Here is a 14,653-nt window from a genome sequence, read left to right as displayed (position 1 = left end):
ATTATTTTTTTGCTGTTTAGACTTTGAAACAAGACAGTGTGGTGGAGTCCATGCAGCTGGACCTGGACCAGACAAATGAAGAGCTTGACAAATTGAATTCAAGCCATTTGGAGGAGAGGTCTCAACTCATTCAAGATCTGCAGAAACGTGAAAGAGAAATCGATAATCTGAAAGAAGCACTGGCAGAGAAAGACAGGGAGATGTCTGTCCTGTCTCTGAGCATGACAGAATATTCTGAGCAGGTTATGATCCTGAAGCATCAAGTGCAGTGCAAAGAGGAGGAGATGCGAGGTTTGGAAGAGGCTTTATCAAAGGCTGAAAGGGAAATGCACTTGCTGAAGGAAGTACAGACAGCTGATGTGAGAGATGCCAGCATGAAGATCTCTGCCCTTTCTGAGCAGAGTAACACCATGCGACTGGAGCTGGAGAGAGTTAGAGCTGAGAATGAAGCTAAAACCAAAGAAAACGAGGAATTAATAAGGCAGAGTGCTGAGAACAGCATGACAATTAAGGATCTCCGCTCCGAAATCAAGGCCAACAACGTTGCGTACCATAACAAGCTTGCGGAGTGTGAGTCACAAATTACTCTGCTGAAAGAGCAAATTGCTAAATCATCGGAAAAGCTGCAAGAAACAGAGGATAAACAAAGAAAAGAAACGGAATATTTGAAATCTCAGCTTGAGGAAAACAGTGCTCTGAAGGAAAAATGGAACAATTTGCTTAAAGAGAAAGAGAGCAAAGCACAGACACTGGAAAATGAGTTAAAGTCAATTAAAGATTCATACAACAAGCTGGTTTTGGAAAATACTAAAAAAGATGAAGAGTTGGCTGAGTTATCCAGGAGGCTTACAGAACATACTGACCATGGGGAAACAGCTAAAAAGGAATTGCAAGAGAAACAAGAGCTCATTAATTCATTAGAGCAGAAACTTGGGGCTTTGGAGAAGCAAAATGAAGAGACTAAACTTAAATTAACTGGGGATCTGAAAGCCAAAGAGACATGTTGCAAAGATCTTAATGACCAATTAAATGAAATGCATAAACAAATTAAAAAACTGGAGATAGAGACACAGGAGAAAGCTTCAGCTAATAACCAATTGCAGGCAGATCTTGAAGGGAAACAAGAAAAATTGGCAGAGCAAGTAAAAGCAAATGAACATCTGAAAAACAGTATAGGTACAGTGGAAAAAGAGAAGGAGCAGCTAATCAGAGAAAATGAGAATTTGTCCAAACTCCTGGATGTAAAAGAGTGTGAGTTGTTAAAGAAAACCCAGGCTGTGGCAGAATTAGAGAATAAGTTATCTGTTAGTACTGCTGAGTACGAAAAAACTCTTTCAGTACTAAATTGTGATAAAAACACGCTGGCAAAAGAGATTGAACAACTCTCAGCAGTTGCCAAGCAAAAGGAAAGTTCAGTTGCAGAACAGCTGGGGGAGAAAACAAAGGAATGTAATATGCTGGCTGAGCAGTTGTCTGAAAGCAAGGAACAGACCCAACAGTTGCATGAACAAGTGCAATCACTGCTCATTCAGCTGCAGGAGATTAGAGATGAAGAAATAAAGAAGGAAGAATTGTTAAATAATAAATTATCTGAATGCAGTGGTCTAATCCAAGAACTCAGCCATAGTAAGGAAAAGAATTTACTCCTGCAGGAACAAATTCAAAGCATAACTTTGGATTTTGAAACTGCAAGCAGGTCTCTAGAAGAGAAAAATCTTCAAAATGATTCATTATATAAGGAAATGGAAGAGAGTAAGCTTTGTGTTGTAGAGTTGCAGGATGAAATAAAAAATCTTAAAGATGAAAAAACTAAATTATCTCAGTTGGTAGAGGAAAGAGACCTGGCTGTGAAAAGTCAGGGTTTAGAACTTGAGAAGTTTCAGAGGCAAATTTTTGAAAAAATGGAAGAAAATACAGCGTTAAAGAATCAGCTACAGCTGTTAAACAAAGAAGTGGAGGTGCTTAGGCATGAAAAGGAGGACTTTTCAAGCTTATTGAGTGAGAAGTCACATGAATGTGAATGTCTCCAATCTGAAATTACTTCAGCAAGGCACCAGGCACAAGCAGCAGCTCTAGAAAATGAAAAATTGAAAGCAGACATGGAGACAGTTAATGTTACAGTAACGAAAAAGTCAGAGGAAGTAGCTGCTTTAACTTCACACCTGTCTCAACAAAGTCATAATATTTTAGATTTGAAGGACCAAATTGACAGCCTGTTGATGGAGAAAGAAAACTTAAAAATTGGCTTTGAGGAAAAAGAAACTCTCCTTTCTGAAAAGGAGGCTTTGATTCAGGAAATGAAAGATAAAGTGGCAGGAGAAGGGCAGTACGTGGAAATCATTTCAGATCTGCGAAACCAAATACAAGCCCTGAGTATTGAAACTGATGAGTATAGACACACAATGAAGGAAAAAGAAAATGAATTTAAGAGGCAAGCCCAAGAATTAAAGTTATTAAAAGATAAATCTGAAGAGTCTGATGTACTTAGGGTTCAACTGTCTGAGAATATGGAGGTTATTTCTGACCTTCAAAGTCAGCTTAAAAACTTGACAGAACAGTCGTCCCAGTTGAATGATTCAATTGTACAGAAAGATGCATCTTTAAAACAAAAGGTAGATGAATACATCAGTATAAAAGCACAGCTTTCTGAGGTACAGGATTCCTGTGTTGTACAGGAGAAACAGTTACAGCTTTTAGCCTCTGAAGCAGAACAGTTAAAAGTACTTGTTTCAGAAAAAGAATCAGCCATCAACACTATTTCAGTATTCAGTGAGAGTTTAAAGATGCAACTTCAAGAGAAAGAGACTGAGTGTGGTGTCTTAAAGAAACAGATGGTGGAGCTGGAGGAAATGAAGGAGAACTTCCAAAAAGAAATAGAGCATCAGAAGAATGTAATAATTGAGATGGACCAGTCCTTATCAGAAAAGGAATCATCTCTTACAGAAAATGAAAATCTGCTTGAAACTCTGAAGGAGAAAGCAAGGAAAGATGAAGAGAAGACACATTTAATTTCTCAGCTCCAAAGTCAGGTCCATGAACTAACACAAGAACTACAAAACTCTAAAGAGCTAGTCCATGAGAAAGAAAATGCCTTTCTATCTCTCCAGGAGAAAATTGAAGCACAGTATGAGCTGAGAACTCAGTTGAACGTGGCTCTTGGGCAAAAAGAAGAAGTTATTGCAGGACTGCTTAATTCGTTAAAGGAGAAAGATGCCAGTGTACAGTTGGCAGAGAGCAGTGTTAGTGCTCTTTCTAGTGAGATTGACATTCTCAGATCTAAATTAGAGGAAAGCCGAACAGCCATGAAAACCCTTACTGAGGAATTTCAGGAAAGGAATGAGAAGCTTGATAATCATCAGAAAAAAATTGCTTCTTTGACTGTTGAACTTGACTCTCTTAAAAATGAGCACCAAAAAGCACTAGACCAAATAAATACCCAGGAACAAGAACTACAGCAGAAAGACTTGGCTGTGGAGTCTCTGCATGTGACGTGCACTGAACAGGCAGAGAAATTGGAATGTTTGCAGTTGGAGTTAAACAACATAAATTCCAAATCATCTCAGGACTGCCATGACAACGTGCTTTTAATAAACAGTCTGCAGTGTCAGGTGGAGTCTTTAGAGAAAGAAAAAAACCTGTTGCAAGATGATGTTGGTAAACTGATGGCTGAAAACACGCAACTTACTGCATCTCAGGCTGATTTGCAAAAGAAATTGGAAGAGCTCCGGGAAATCCATGAAAAACTAGAAACCAGTGAGAATTACTCAAGGATGCAGATAGATGCTGTCAAACTGCAGATGAAGACTGAAAAAGAGAAGTTACAGATGCAGGTTAGTGTGAAGGGTGAAGAACTTTCTAAATTAGAATTTAAATGTCAAACTCTAGAACAAAGCCTTCTTGAGTCAGAAAACAAATGGGTGACAGAACTTGATAGGGCAAATTCACAAAATAATGATCTTACTGAGCAATTGAGCAGTTTAGAAAGTGAAATGAAATCAAAAGATAGCAAAATCCACTCTTTGCAGCAAGAGCTGGATCTTACAAAAGAGAAATTAACTCAGAGCTTATCCCCATTACTTAGTAGCAGGCTTTTATGTAAAGGAAAGAAGGCACAGACTTCAGATTCTGAACTGCAGCCAACCGATATTAAAACTCAGTTGGAAAAATTCTCCACTCTGGTAACTGCTATTCTGAGCAAAGAAACAGAAGGAGAACATTTGCAGCTGGTGCTTTTAGAAAAACAGAAAGAAATAGACACCATGAAAGGTGAATTAAGAAGTATGGAGTCGCTTGAGAAGCAGACAGAGGTGCTGCAGAGTGACATGGAAAAAATGAAGGGCAAATACACATCTGAAATTGAATGTCTGTCAAAAGAAGTGGTCTCACTCAAGGAAATATTAGGCAAACAACAGTCTCTCCTGAAAGAAAGGGAGGAGTCTTTGGCAGAAATAAATAAGCAGGTGGAATTTCTTCAAGACAGGATGAATAACTCAGAAGAAATGGTAAGAACTAGTCAAGAAAAGCTGCAGGCTGAAGGTAAAAAAGTAGCAAGTCTCCTTGAAGAAATGGGGGAAAAAGATCAGCTCATCAAAAACTTAACTTCCCAGGTCAATCAGCAGAAGGATTTAATTTCTGGTCTAAGCCAGCAACTGAAAGAAAAAGACTGTTCTGTTACCCAGGTCATGGAATCATTGTCTAATGAAATGCTGAATTTTTCGGAAGAGAGAAATACATTAAATGCCAAACTGCAAGACCTTGAAGCTGTTCATAATAGTTCAGTGGCAGAGCTAAACCGAGTATTGCGGGAACTTGGGGATTGTAAGAAAGAACTGCAACATAACCAGATTATGTTAAGCAGCAGAGAAGCTGAATTTAAAGGTTTAATGAACGAGAAAGAGGAGATGAAGTGTAATCTTGAGAAAATGGGCAAGGAAAAGGAGAATCTGAAGAAGAAACTCCAAGCAGCATTGATAGTAAGAAGAGATCTAATGCAAAAAGTTGGGAAATTAGAAAAGAGTGGACAGGAAGAAATAGAAAAAGAGCAAAAAAAAGCAGAGGAGCTGTTGAAGCAAGTTAATGAGTTAAGAGACAAGCTGAAACTAATTGAAGGACAAAATAATGATTTTGAGTCTCATCTTGGAACTTTGAAGCAACAACTTGTAGAAAAAGATGCCAAGATAAGTGATTTGACCAAAACTTTATCTTCAAGAGCATCCTATTTAGAGGAACTTCAGCACTGTATCGCAGAGCTAAATGATGTCATAGCTGAAAAACAAAATATTTGTGAGCAGAACCTAAAATCTTTAGGGGAAAAGGACTGTATGCTTGCTCATCTGCAATCTATGCTTGATGAAAAAGCAAGGGCGTATCAAGAGGAGCATTCTCAGTTGCTCTTGACTCTTGAAGAGGTGAAGTCTGAACTTAAAAAGAAGGAAGAATTGTTGAAAAATTCCAGTTTAGAAGAGCCTGGTTCAGGTGCTGGAGACAGGAATGAGTGTCTGAATCCCAACAATGTTAATGCCATGAATCAGTTACAGAAAGAAAAAGAAGCTTTACAGAGGGAGCTTTTGGTCATGAAAGAAGATACCAAAAAATTCCAGCAGGAAAGGGAAGAGCACATGAAACTGGCGGCAGATTTTGATGAACAAAAAACCGACCTTGAACAGCTCAGGCAAGAACATAAAGCACTCTGGGAAGTTCTCCAAACAAAACGTAAAGAGCTGGGCTTTAACCAGTTAGAAGGGAAGGAGCTGGCTCCAACCAAGGCACCGCTGGGAGAACAAGCTGCCCTAAGGAATTTGGAATCAGACAAACCAAGAAACAAGGCTGAGGTTGCATCCTTGAAAGAGTCAGAAAACATGTTCACTTCAGTGCCAAGTGAAGACACTGAGCTAAAAGAACTAAGAAGTGATTATGCAAAACTTCAGGAGGAAACAGAGATGTTAAGGAAAGAGTTGAGAAAAATACTGATTGAATTTGGTGATGATAAAGAAGAAACAATCAGTTTAAAGTCTTTGAGCCAGCAGGAGCAATTTCAGGGCAGCTTGTTGGAGGACATAAAGCACCTACAGAAAAAGCTGAAAGCACACGAGACTGAAACCGTAGAGCTCAAGGCAATGCTTGAACATGTGAATAATGAGAAAAAAGCACTTATTAAAAAAAGTGAAGAGGATTACAGGATGAGCCAGGAGGAACTGCAGAGGTCAAGAATTGAAGCTAAGCAGGAGGTTGCAGAAAAGAATGAGGAAATAGAAGCACTGAGATGTTCACTTACGGATTTAAAAGATAAACTTGGTCTGGAAAAGGAGTTACTAAACAAAGCCGTAAAGGAGGCCCAGGAAGAAGCTCACCGTTACAAAACAGCATTTGAAGACCTGAAGAGTGAAAAAGAGGAACTTCTCAGCTCTTTGGAAAAGTCCAATTTGGAACTAGTTAACGTGAAAAAGGAGGTAGAACACTTCAGTGAAGAAAACAAAAATCTTGTGGCAGAGCTGTGTGTGCTGCATGAGAAGGCTGAGATGAGTAAACCTGTGGTGTCCAGCAAAGAGCTTAAGGAAGAAAATGGGACTGAAAAGGAGTTAGGAGAGGTTGGTTCAGAAAGTAATTGCCATCGAGGGAATTCTGAAGGAAAAGTCACAGCTTTTCAGCTGTCAGAGACTGATTGCTCTGGGAAAACTAAACTGAGAGAAGCAACAGAATGTGAAATCCAGAAACAAATGCAAACAATGGAAGAGCCACTGGCAAAACCTGCAAATGGAAATGATTCCAAAGCCCAAGAGCAAAGAGCTGTAACAGAAGAGAAATCCAGAGAGCGCCTCCAAAGGAAATTACAGGCGGCTTTAATATCGCGTAAAGAAGCCCTGAGAGAAAATAAGTGTCTAAAGGAACAGATTGATCAGCTGGTGTTGGAAAGAGAAGAACTGGTGAACAAGACAGGAATGCTGGAGCACTTGCTAGAGCTTGGCCAAGAAAAGCAGAGTTCAAGTGCTGTGGCTCCCTTGTCCGGAGAGGAGAGCCTTGCTTCGGAAAATGCGAGGCTGCTGACCGAAAATGAAAACCTCACTGCGGCGTGTGAAAGTCTGAAATCCACCATGGAGTCCATAGTTCAGGAAAAAGAGGCCTTTTCTTTCCAATTAAATACCTTAAAAGATTCTCAGACAGTTGAATTGACAGGCTGGAAGGCTAAACATAGCGAATTAAAGCAGGAGTATGAATCGCTTCTTCAGGCGTACGAGAATATCAGTAGTAAAGTGGCAGATATGAGGCAAGTCATTGATCTCAGTAGGAAGGAGAAGCAAGAGGCTGTTCAAAGACTCAGGGAAGGACAGTCTGAGAAGGAGGCTCTGGAGAAACATTTACAAAATCTCCTTGATGAAAATGAGGTTGTTAAGAACCAGCTGAAGCAGCTCAGTGAATCCAAGAAAATGGAGGTTGAGGAGTTACAGAGCAAAGCAGAAAGGCAGATCCGTGAGCAGGAGGCCAGGATGCAGGAACACCAGGATCATCTGCATGAGCTCACTGAACAGAACCATCAGCTGATGGAGGAGAACGAGCAGCTGAAACAAACTTCTGAAAACCTAAAGCAGGCTTTAGAGAAAATTCAGAATGAGAATGATGTCCTTCATAATAACATCACTGTAACTAAAGCAGCCTTGGGAGAGCTGCAAGTTCAAATGGAAGTCTACCAAAATGATACACAGTCTAAAATCAGTGATGCATTATGTGAGAATGAATCACTGTCAAAGGACATTATTGTGTTAAAGGATAAACTCGCTGAAAAAGAACAAGCTGTGCTTGTCCTAGAACAAGAAAGAAAGTTTATTTCAGAAAAAGCACAAGAAACTGAGAAATCTTTGCTCCACAAAACTCATTGTCTAACAAAGCTGGACATGGAATGTAAAAGTCTAACACAAGAAATTGTTAGTCTAAATGAAAAAGTTAAGATTTTGGAGGATGACAAATGTCTGTTACAGGAAGAATTAGAAAATGTACAAGAAAGTTCTTACAAAGTAAAGAATGAGAGAGAATTTCTTGAGACGGAATTGCTTAATCATGTTAAAAAAGTTGATCATCTTACTGATAGGATGAAATCAGCACAGGTGCAGAATAACTTGCTGTTACAGCAGCTGGAAGAGTTAAAGGCAGAAAAATGCAACGTGGTTAGAGAAAAGGAAGAGCAGCAGCTCCATCTTGTAAAGATGTTTGAGGAGAAGGTGAAAAGTGCTCAGAGGGATAATAATGGGACTAAAAACAAAACAAAAGAATTGCAAGAACTCTTAAAGGAGAAACAGCAGGAGATCAACCAATTGCAAAAGGATTCTGTAAGGTTCCAGGAGCTGATCCTGGATTTGGAAAGATCTGTGAAATTGTCACAGTCAAAAAATGAAAAATTCGAAAAGGACTTAAGTAATGCATCAGAAAAGCTAGCAAAATCAAATGATGAAATAGTTCATCTCAAGGGAAAGCTTTCTGCACAGCTGAACCTGTTGGACCAGTCAAAGAGGGAAGTGGACAGGCTTAAAGAAGAGAATCTCAACTGGAGGAAAGAACTTCAGAAGAAAGGAGAGGAACTGCAGCTTCAAAAGAGAGGATATGAGAGAGAATTGGAATTTCATCTCCAGCAGCTGAAATTGCTTCACAAAAGTGAACTTTCGAACCTGGATGAAAAACATGGTGCCCTTGAGAGAGAAAAAGATCGGGCGATGAGTGAGGTTCAGGGTTTGCAAGAGGAAGTCAGCACAAAGGACTCTCAGAACAAGCAGCTGCAGGCAGATCTGAATGCAGCTCTGGCACGATTGGCTGCTTTCACAAAGTGCATGTCCTCCCTTCAGGATGACAGGGACAGGGTCATCACTGAGATGAAAACCTGGGAAATGCAGTTCAAAGAGGCCATCCAAAACAAGGAGAAACAGCTGGAAGACAGTAGCAAAAGAATAGCAGCCTTGCAAGATGAATTGAAAGATAAAATGACTCAGATTCAAGAACTAAATATCAAATATTCTGTGGTAGAGGAAACAAAGGATGAACTGTATTTGAGGCAAAAGTCTGTTGATATGCAGCGCTATGAAGAGCTCTGCAGGATAAAGGAAGAAAATACCTTCTTTTTTAACAGACAGCAAGAGCTGGAGAGTGTTCTTCAGTCCAAAGAAGAAGCTTTGCAGGCACTCCTGAAAGAAAATAATTCTCTTAATCATCTCATAGAGAATAGTAAAAGTGCAGGAAGAGAGATAAAAGCTCTGGAAAGTAATTTTACAAGACAGGAGCAAGAATTGCAAGAGCTTCTAGCAGAGAAGGAAAAAATGAATGCTGAATTGCAAAAGCAGATGACCATTTCTGAGCAAATGAAGATCATGCTAAATAATAAAGACAAAGAAATTTCCTTACTTATTTCTTCAAAAGGGGATGAAATTTCGGACTATCTGATTCAGGTACAGACTCAACATAGGAATCAGATGAAAGAGTATGAACTTCAGGTGAGGTCTTTGCAGATGGAGAGACAAGCAGCTGAGGAGTCCCGTCAGAGGCTGGAAAACGAGCTGAGAAATCTCCAGGTGAAAGCAGAAAAAGCAGGACAGGATAAGGCTGCGATTGCCAGTGAAATAGATGCCTTTAAAAAATCCATGTCATCTCTCCAGAACGACCGGGATGATCTTTTTACCAGATACAAGGAGCTGGAACATCTTCACCAGGATGTCTTAAAACAGAGGGACAGTCTTCTCATTGGCAGTGCGAGTGAGACTAATGCTTTGAAACAGGAATTAAGGGTCCTTCTCAACAGGATAGATGATCTGCATTCTGAAAATGCAATGCTGAGTGCACAGCTCATAAAATACAGGGAGGATCTTAACCAGGTTTTGTCTCTGAAAGACCATCAGCTGAAGGACTTACTTAAACAGAAATTGGATTGTATTAAAAGCCTTGAGCATGAAAAGTACGATCTTCAAAAACAAATAAAAGAGATGCAGCTCTCCAGTGAACTGCAGAAGGGGGCTGCCGTGGCTTTGGAACATGAGAATAAAAAATTGGCATCTAAAGTAAGTGATTTAGAATCTCTAATTGCATCACTAAACAAAGAGAAACTTGTTTCTGAATCTGGAGAGAAGCTGCTAAGTAGTGAGAGTATTCAGAAAAAAGAATCAAATGAGCAGCATGGAGGAAAGCTTCAGAAAAAGGTTCAGGAACTCCAGAAATCCAGAGGCAGAAATGCAGATGAGGAATGCAGTGGGACTCTTTTGACACTTGAGGATGGAAATAAACCTGATGCTTCTGCAGAGAAGATGCTGCTCGAAGTTCAGTCTCAAAACAGTGAGTTGAGATCCCAAAATGAGGCCTTTGGGAAAGCGATGACTGCTCTGCAGAACGACAGAGATCGGATCATAGAGGACCTTAAAGTTCTTGAGAGCAAATACACCTCTGAGCTCAGGAGTGAAAGAAAAAAAGGAGATGAACTTGCAGCTGAATTGGAGGGGTTTAAATCCCATCTCATGAGTATCCTCAAAGAAAACTCTCTTCTGCACGGGGCTGTCCTTGATGCTGCAGATGAGGTTACTCTTGCTCAGGTGGCTGATGACGTTGGAAGTGTCTGTAGGACTTTAGTCAGTCGGGAGCTGGAGGTGAGCAGGCTCTCAGCCCAGTGTGGCAGTCATGTCCAGCAGATTGAAGTGTTTGCCAAGGCTATGGCCAGTCTCCAGGATGACCGAGACAAATTGCTGCAGGAGCTCAGCCATCAGAAGGTAACTTCTGAGGCCAAGCAGGGCACAGCTTCATTTCCTATTGATTGCAGCAGCATCAATGAGAGAAATTCTTGTAAAAGTAGTTTGGATGTGCCTCAGAACAATGGGGAAACTTGGGTAAGTTGTAATTAGCCACGTGGCTCTCTTAATTTTACCCTTCGTGCAGAGAATGATGGGTTCTGGAGTTTAACTTTGTGAGAGTGCTAAGATAGCACTGTGTGCCCAGAGAAAAGGTGTGTTTACAGTTTGGGGAGTTAAGGTAAATGGGGAAAAACCTTATTCTGTAATTAGAATTTTAGCACTAATCAAACTTCACCCATCTACTTTTCATTCCAGTTCACTAATGGTGTTTATTAAAACTAGGCTAAAGAAGGAGCCAGCCTTGCAGCTGTTGAAATATCCAAACTGAAGGCCAAGGTTGATGATTTGGAGAAGGCTTTGCATCAGACAAAAGCCTTCCAGGCAGAAACCGAGAGAGAGATCACATTGTACCAGAACGAGCTGGCTGGACTAAGGTATAACAGTACAGCTTTATCCTCTTCATTGATTTGTAGAGAATATATAATTGCTTAATGTCTGATGTTTTATGTTCAGAATGGAAAAAAACCTCCTCCTCTCCGAGTCCCAGGCACTGAGAAATCAGTGTCAGATCACAGTGGCTGAGAAAGACCGGCAGATTGCAGAGCTCCAGAGGCTGCAGCAAGACGTGATTGGGAAGAAGGCCCTCCCTGCTGGCAGCAGTTATGCAGTCAAGGTAAAGAAATGGAATGTAGCAGGAATGTAAAGTGGAAGGTAGCAGTTTATTGTGTGAAATTAGCAGCCTGCTTCTTAAAAGAACTATGCAGCACTCTATGGTGATCCTGTAAGTTACTGTCTTAAGTTAGTTAAATCCAGAATACAAAAGGGAGAAGTTGAAAAAAAAAAAATCAAATTACTTACTATGGCTGTAACCCATTTTCAGGGACATGGTTTTTAAGAGGATCAAAAAAGAGCTTGGTGGTTTACATGGACAGCAGGCTTCGCAGTTTGTATAGTTGATGCAGAGAAGTTTTAAACACCTAATAAAGTTCATTTTTCAGAGCTTAAATCAATGTCTAATTAGACTAGGACCTCACTGGGGGAGAGAGGGGAATGGAAGTGTTCTTGTCCTTCCCTTGAAGCAGCTGGAGCTGGCTTCTGCCAGGAACAAAATCCTGGATTTAGAAAGGCAGCAGCTGACACCCAGGCTGGCAAATGCTGTTTTGTAGACTGTCATGAAAGATTCAAGGAGAGTGCTATTTTAGAATAATATTCTTATTTACCTCTTCTGTGCCAAAGGAAGGAAGCAGTATTCATTTTAATTCCATTAAAACCAGCATTTTAGCTGCTGAAGTTTGTATGCTGTTCATTTTCTGTGATTACAATAATGAATAAGAGCTATTGACGAGTAATGTCTGTGGGTAATGGAGTGTTTTATGTGGTAAAAACCTTTTATTTCATGACTATATGGGTAAATAGATTCCATAAAGCATTAGAGATGGCACATACCCCTCCTTTATTGGAGATTAATACCAAAATGTTGAGCTGCAAAAGATAAAGAAGGCCAAAGCTGTAAATTGGTAATAAATTCAGGTGTTTTTTTTTTTTTCAAAATGGATTCTTTCAGCTTTAAATTGATATTTACAAAACAGTTTTTCAAGTCATGAATACAATACATTATTAGCTTGAAAATAACTTGTGAAAGGTGTCTTATATTAATCCTTTGCTACTTTTCCCCTTTTTTTCCCATTATTCTTATATTCTTCACATTATTTGCAAATTAAAAATTAGGTTGGGTTGCCTTTTTGTGGTAATTTTTTGTTATTTTTTTAATGCAAATATTAACATGATATATTAAAAAACCCCAAACTTTTATTTGAAGTGTCTTTCAAATGTGGTATTAAGTTGTGAGGAGAAAAGAATCTTGTGAAAAGGGAATTCTGTAGGGTGTCTTTAGTGTTGGGGTTGTGGGTTATTTCGAGGACTTCTGTATCATTTATCCTGAATATCCCGATATTTTTAAGGCTTTGGAAACTGCCACCCTTGCTGGAAGTGCAGATGGAGCAGAGGACATCAAACGTGTCCTGGCTGAGAAGAACCAGCTGCAGACTGAGCTGCAGCGCTGCCTCCAGGAGATGCAGCAGAAGGACCTGCACTTCCAGCAGATCAATTCCAAGGTAACTTGGAGCAGCAGCTCTGATCCTGAAAAGCTCACGTGAACCCAGGCTGGCATCACGTTGGAATGTTGCTGAAGTGGTGGTGTCTTGCATGACTGAATGGTATTTTACCTTCAAACTTAGGTGTTTTAAAACAACTCAGCCTGGAAACTGCAAATCAAATGTCAGTTTTATCTTTCTGCCAGGCTTTCCTGGCTTGGTATTTGACTGAGAGATTTCTTTGACTCTGTGTTCTCATGACATTGATGAACTTCTGAACTTCTACTCCCAGTCAAATATTTTTCATTATAGACAGAAACGGGGTCTGTCTTAGCTGGAACAAGATTTCAGCTTCTGGTTTGGGTGTGCTGATGACAGGGGAAATCACTGCTCAGCTTTCATTATTTCCTCTGCTCATAAAACATCTAAATCCCAGCTGAACTGCGACCTTGCCAAAAAGTGGATGCAATTTTGAAACAGCAGGTCTCAAATCTGCAGGGATTTCCTGGGAGAGCTAATCCCTAATTTTTAATGACTTCATTGTGAATTTCTCTCAGGTTGTGCAGTCAGCAGAAGAGAATGCTGTCCTGTCTGCCCAGCTGAAGGCTCTTTCCCAGACTCTGAGGGACAACCAGCTTCACTACACCGATCTGCAAAATCGTTACTTAAGGCTGGAGAGGGAATACCAGGCAATGCAAGTGACATCTTTCCAGGGCTCTGTCCAGGTAAACAGATACATGGAAATATTTTTAGGTTTCTTCTTTCTGTGCTTCCACTTTCCTGGTTTTCTTGCTAAAAATGAAATAAGTATTTTTTGTTGTACTGATTCAGTACTTTTGCTGGCCCATGATGTGCTGAAGATAACTGTCTTTAGTGTTGTTAAATTGGTTTAATTTGACTTTTCATTTAAGGAAGCTGTTCTACATATATTTTTGTTTTGAAAAATCTCTTTTGAGTTGGTCTACAGCTGGCAGAGATAACTGGGTGATCACTGCTCAGTGGATCAGGAAGTTTAGTGATAATTTCACATCAGTCCTGGATTGTTCTACAAAGCTTGAGTAGTATTTTCAGAAGTGAGATCTACATCACCAGTTCAGCATTTCAGTACCCTCTGCCAACCCCTCATACACATCTGTAAGATTATTATTTGGAGTTGGCACTTCATGATCTCTAAAGCCCCTTCCAACCCAGTCCTTTAGGATTCATCATTATTCCTTTATTTTTAAAAAGCTTCCCTGCACTGCCTTGGTTATTCATTAACAATCATTAATAGAACACCCTAAAATAGCATATGGGTACATATGGAAAACAACCCTTGCTCTTCCATAAATGGAAATAAATAGAAACAAGAACTGTAAATTAGATATAAATTAGAAATAAAATAAAGCTGCCTTGCTTCTGGAACTGTGGTCGGTGCTGTATTACTGTGTGGATGTGTAGATGCATTTTTCTTTCCCCTCTGACATTGCTGAGAGGTGGAAATGAAAACATTAAATGGCACAAAGAATGATCTGTTCCACTGTTTTGTGGTGCTGTAATTGAAATAAAGACTTTTGGCAAGTAGAAAAACAGTCACTTGTTTGGTGGTTTGTTTTTTTCCCCCCTTAATATTTTCTAGGATGAAACCAGAGCAGAAGTTCCCCCCGGAGCGCCACGGGAGAGATCTGGGATTATTGTGGAGATAGACAATATGGAGCTAAATGAGCTCAGGAAAAGGTCAGGACTCAGAGCATGTATTAGCAATAT

The 14,653-nt window shown here is 39.9% G+C and overlaps 1 protein-coding gene across 6 annotated transcripts in view; it reads left to right on the top strand.

Annotated features, from left to right (window-relative positions):
- The window catches only part of LOC116445969 (golgin subfamily B member 1-like), a 34,212-nt gene that overhangs the window by 17,226 nt on the left and 2,333 nt on the right, over nucleotides 1-14,653 (top strand). For 4 of the 6 annotated variants that reach the window (XM_032113162.1, XM_032113164.1, XM_032113163.1 and 1 more), the window contains exons 21-26: nucleotides 21-10,850; nucleotides 11,097-11,248; nucleotides 11,328-11,487; nucleotides 12,776-12,928; nucleotides 13,465-13,632; nucleotides 14,526-14,623. In XM_032113162.1, the coding sequence (XP_031969053.1) occupies nucleotides 21-10,850; nucleotides 11,097-11,248; nucleotides 11,328-11,487; nucleotides 12,776-12,928; nucleotides 13,465-13,632; nucleotides 14,526-14,623 (11,561 nt within the window). The remainder of the gene's footprint in view (nucleotides 1-20; nucleotides 10,851-11,096; nucleotides 11,249-11,327; nucleotides 11,488-12,775; nucleotides 12,929-13,464; nucleotides 13,633-14,525; nucleotides 14,624-14,653) is intronic. The other 2 variants (XM_032113166.1, XM_032113165.1) reach the window with 1 other exon arrangement.

Source organism: Corvus moneduloides, chromosome 6, assembly GCF_009650955.1.
Source record: "Corvus moneduloides isolate bCorMon1 chromosome 6, bCorMon1.pri, whole genome shotgun sequence".
NCBI classification, from domain to species: Eukaryota; Metazoa; Chordata; class Aves; order Passeriformes; family Corvidae; genus Corvus; species Corvus moneduloides.
Note: the sequence above shows the minus strand (reverse complement) of the source record. Positions and strands in the feature narration are given on the sequence as shown.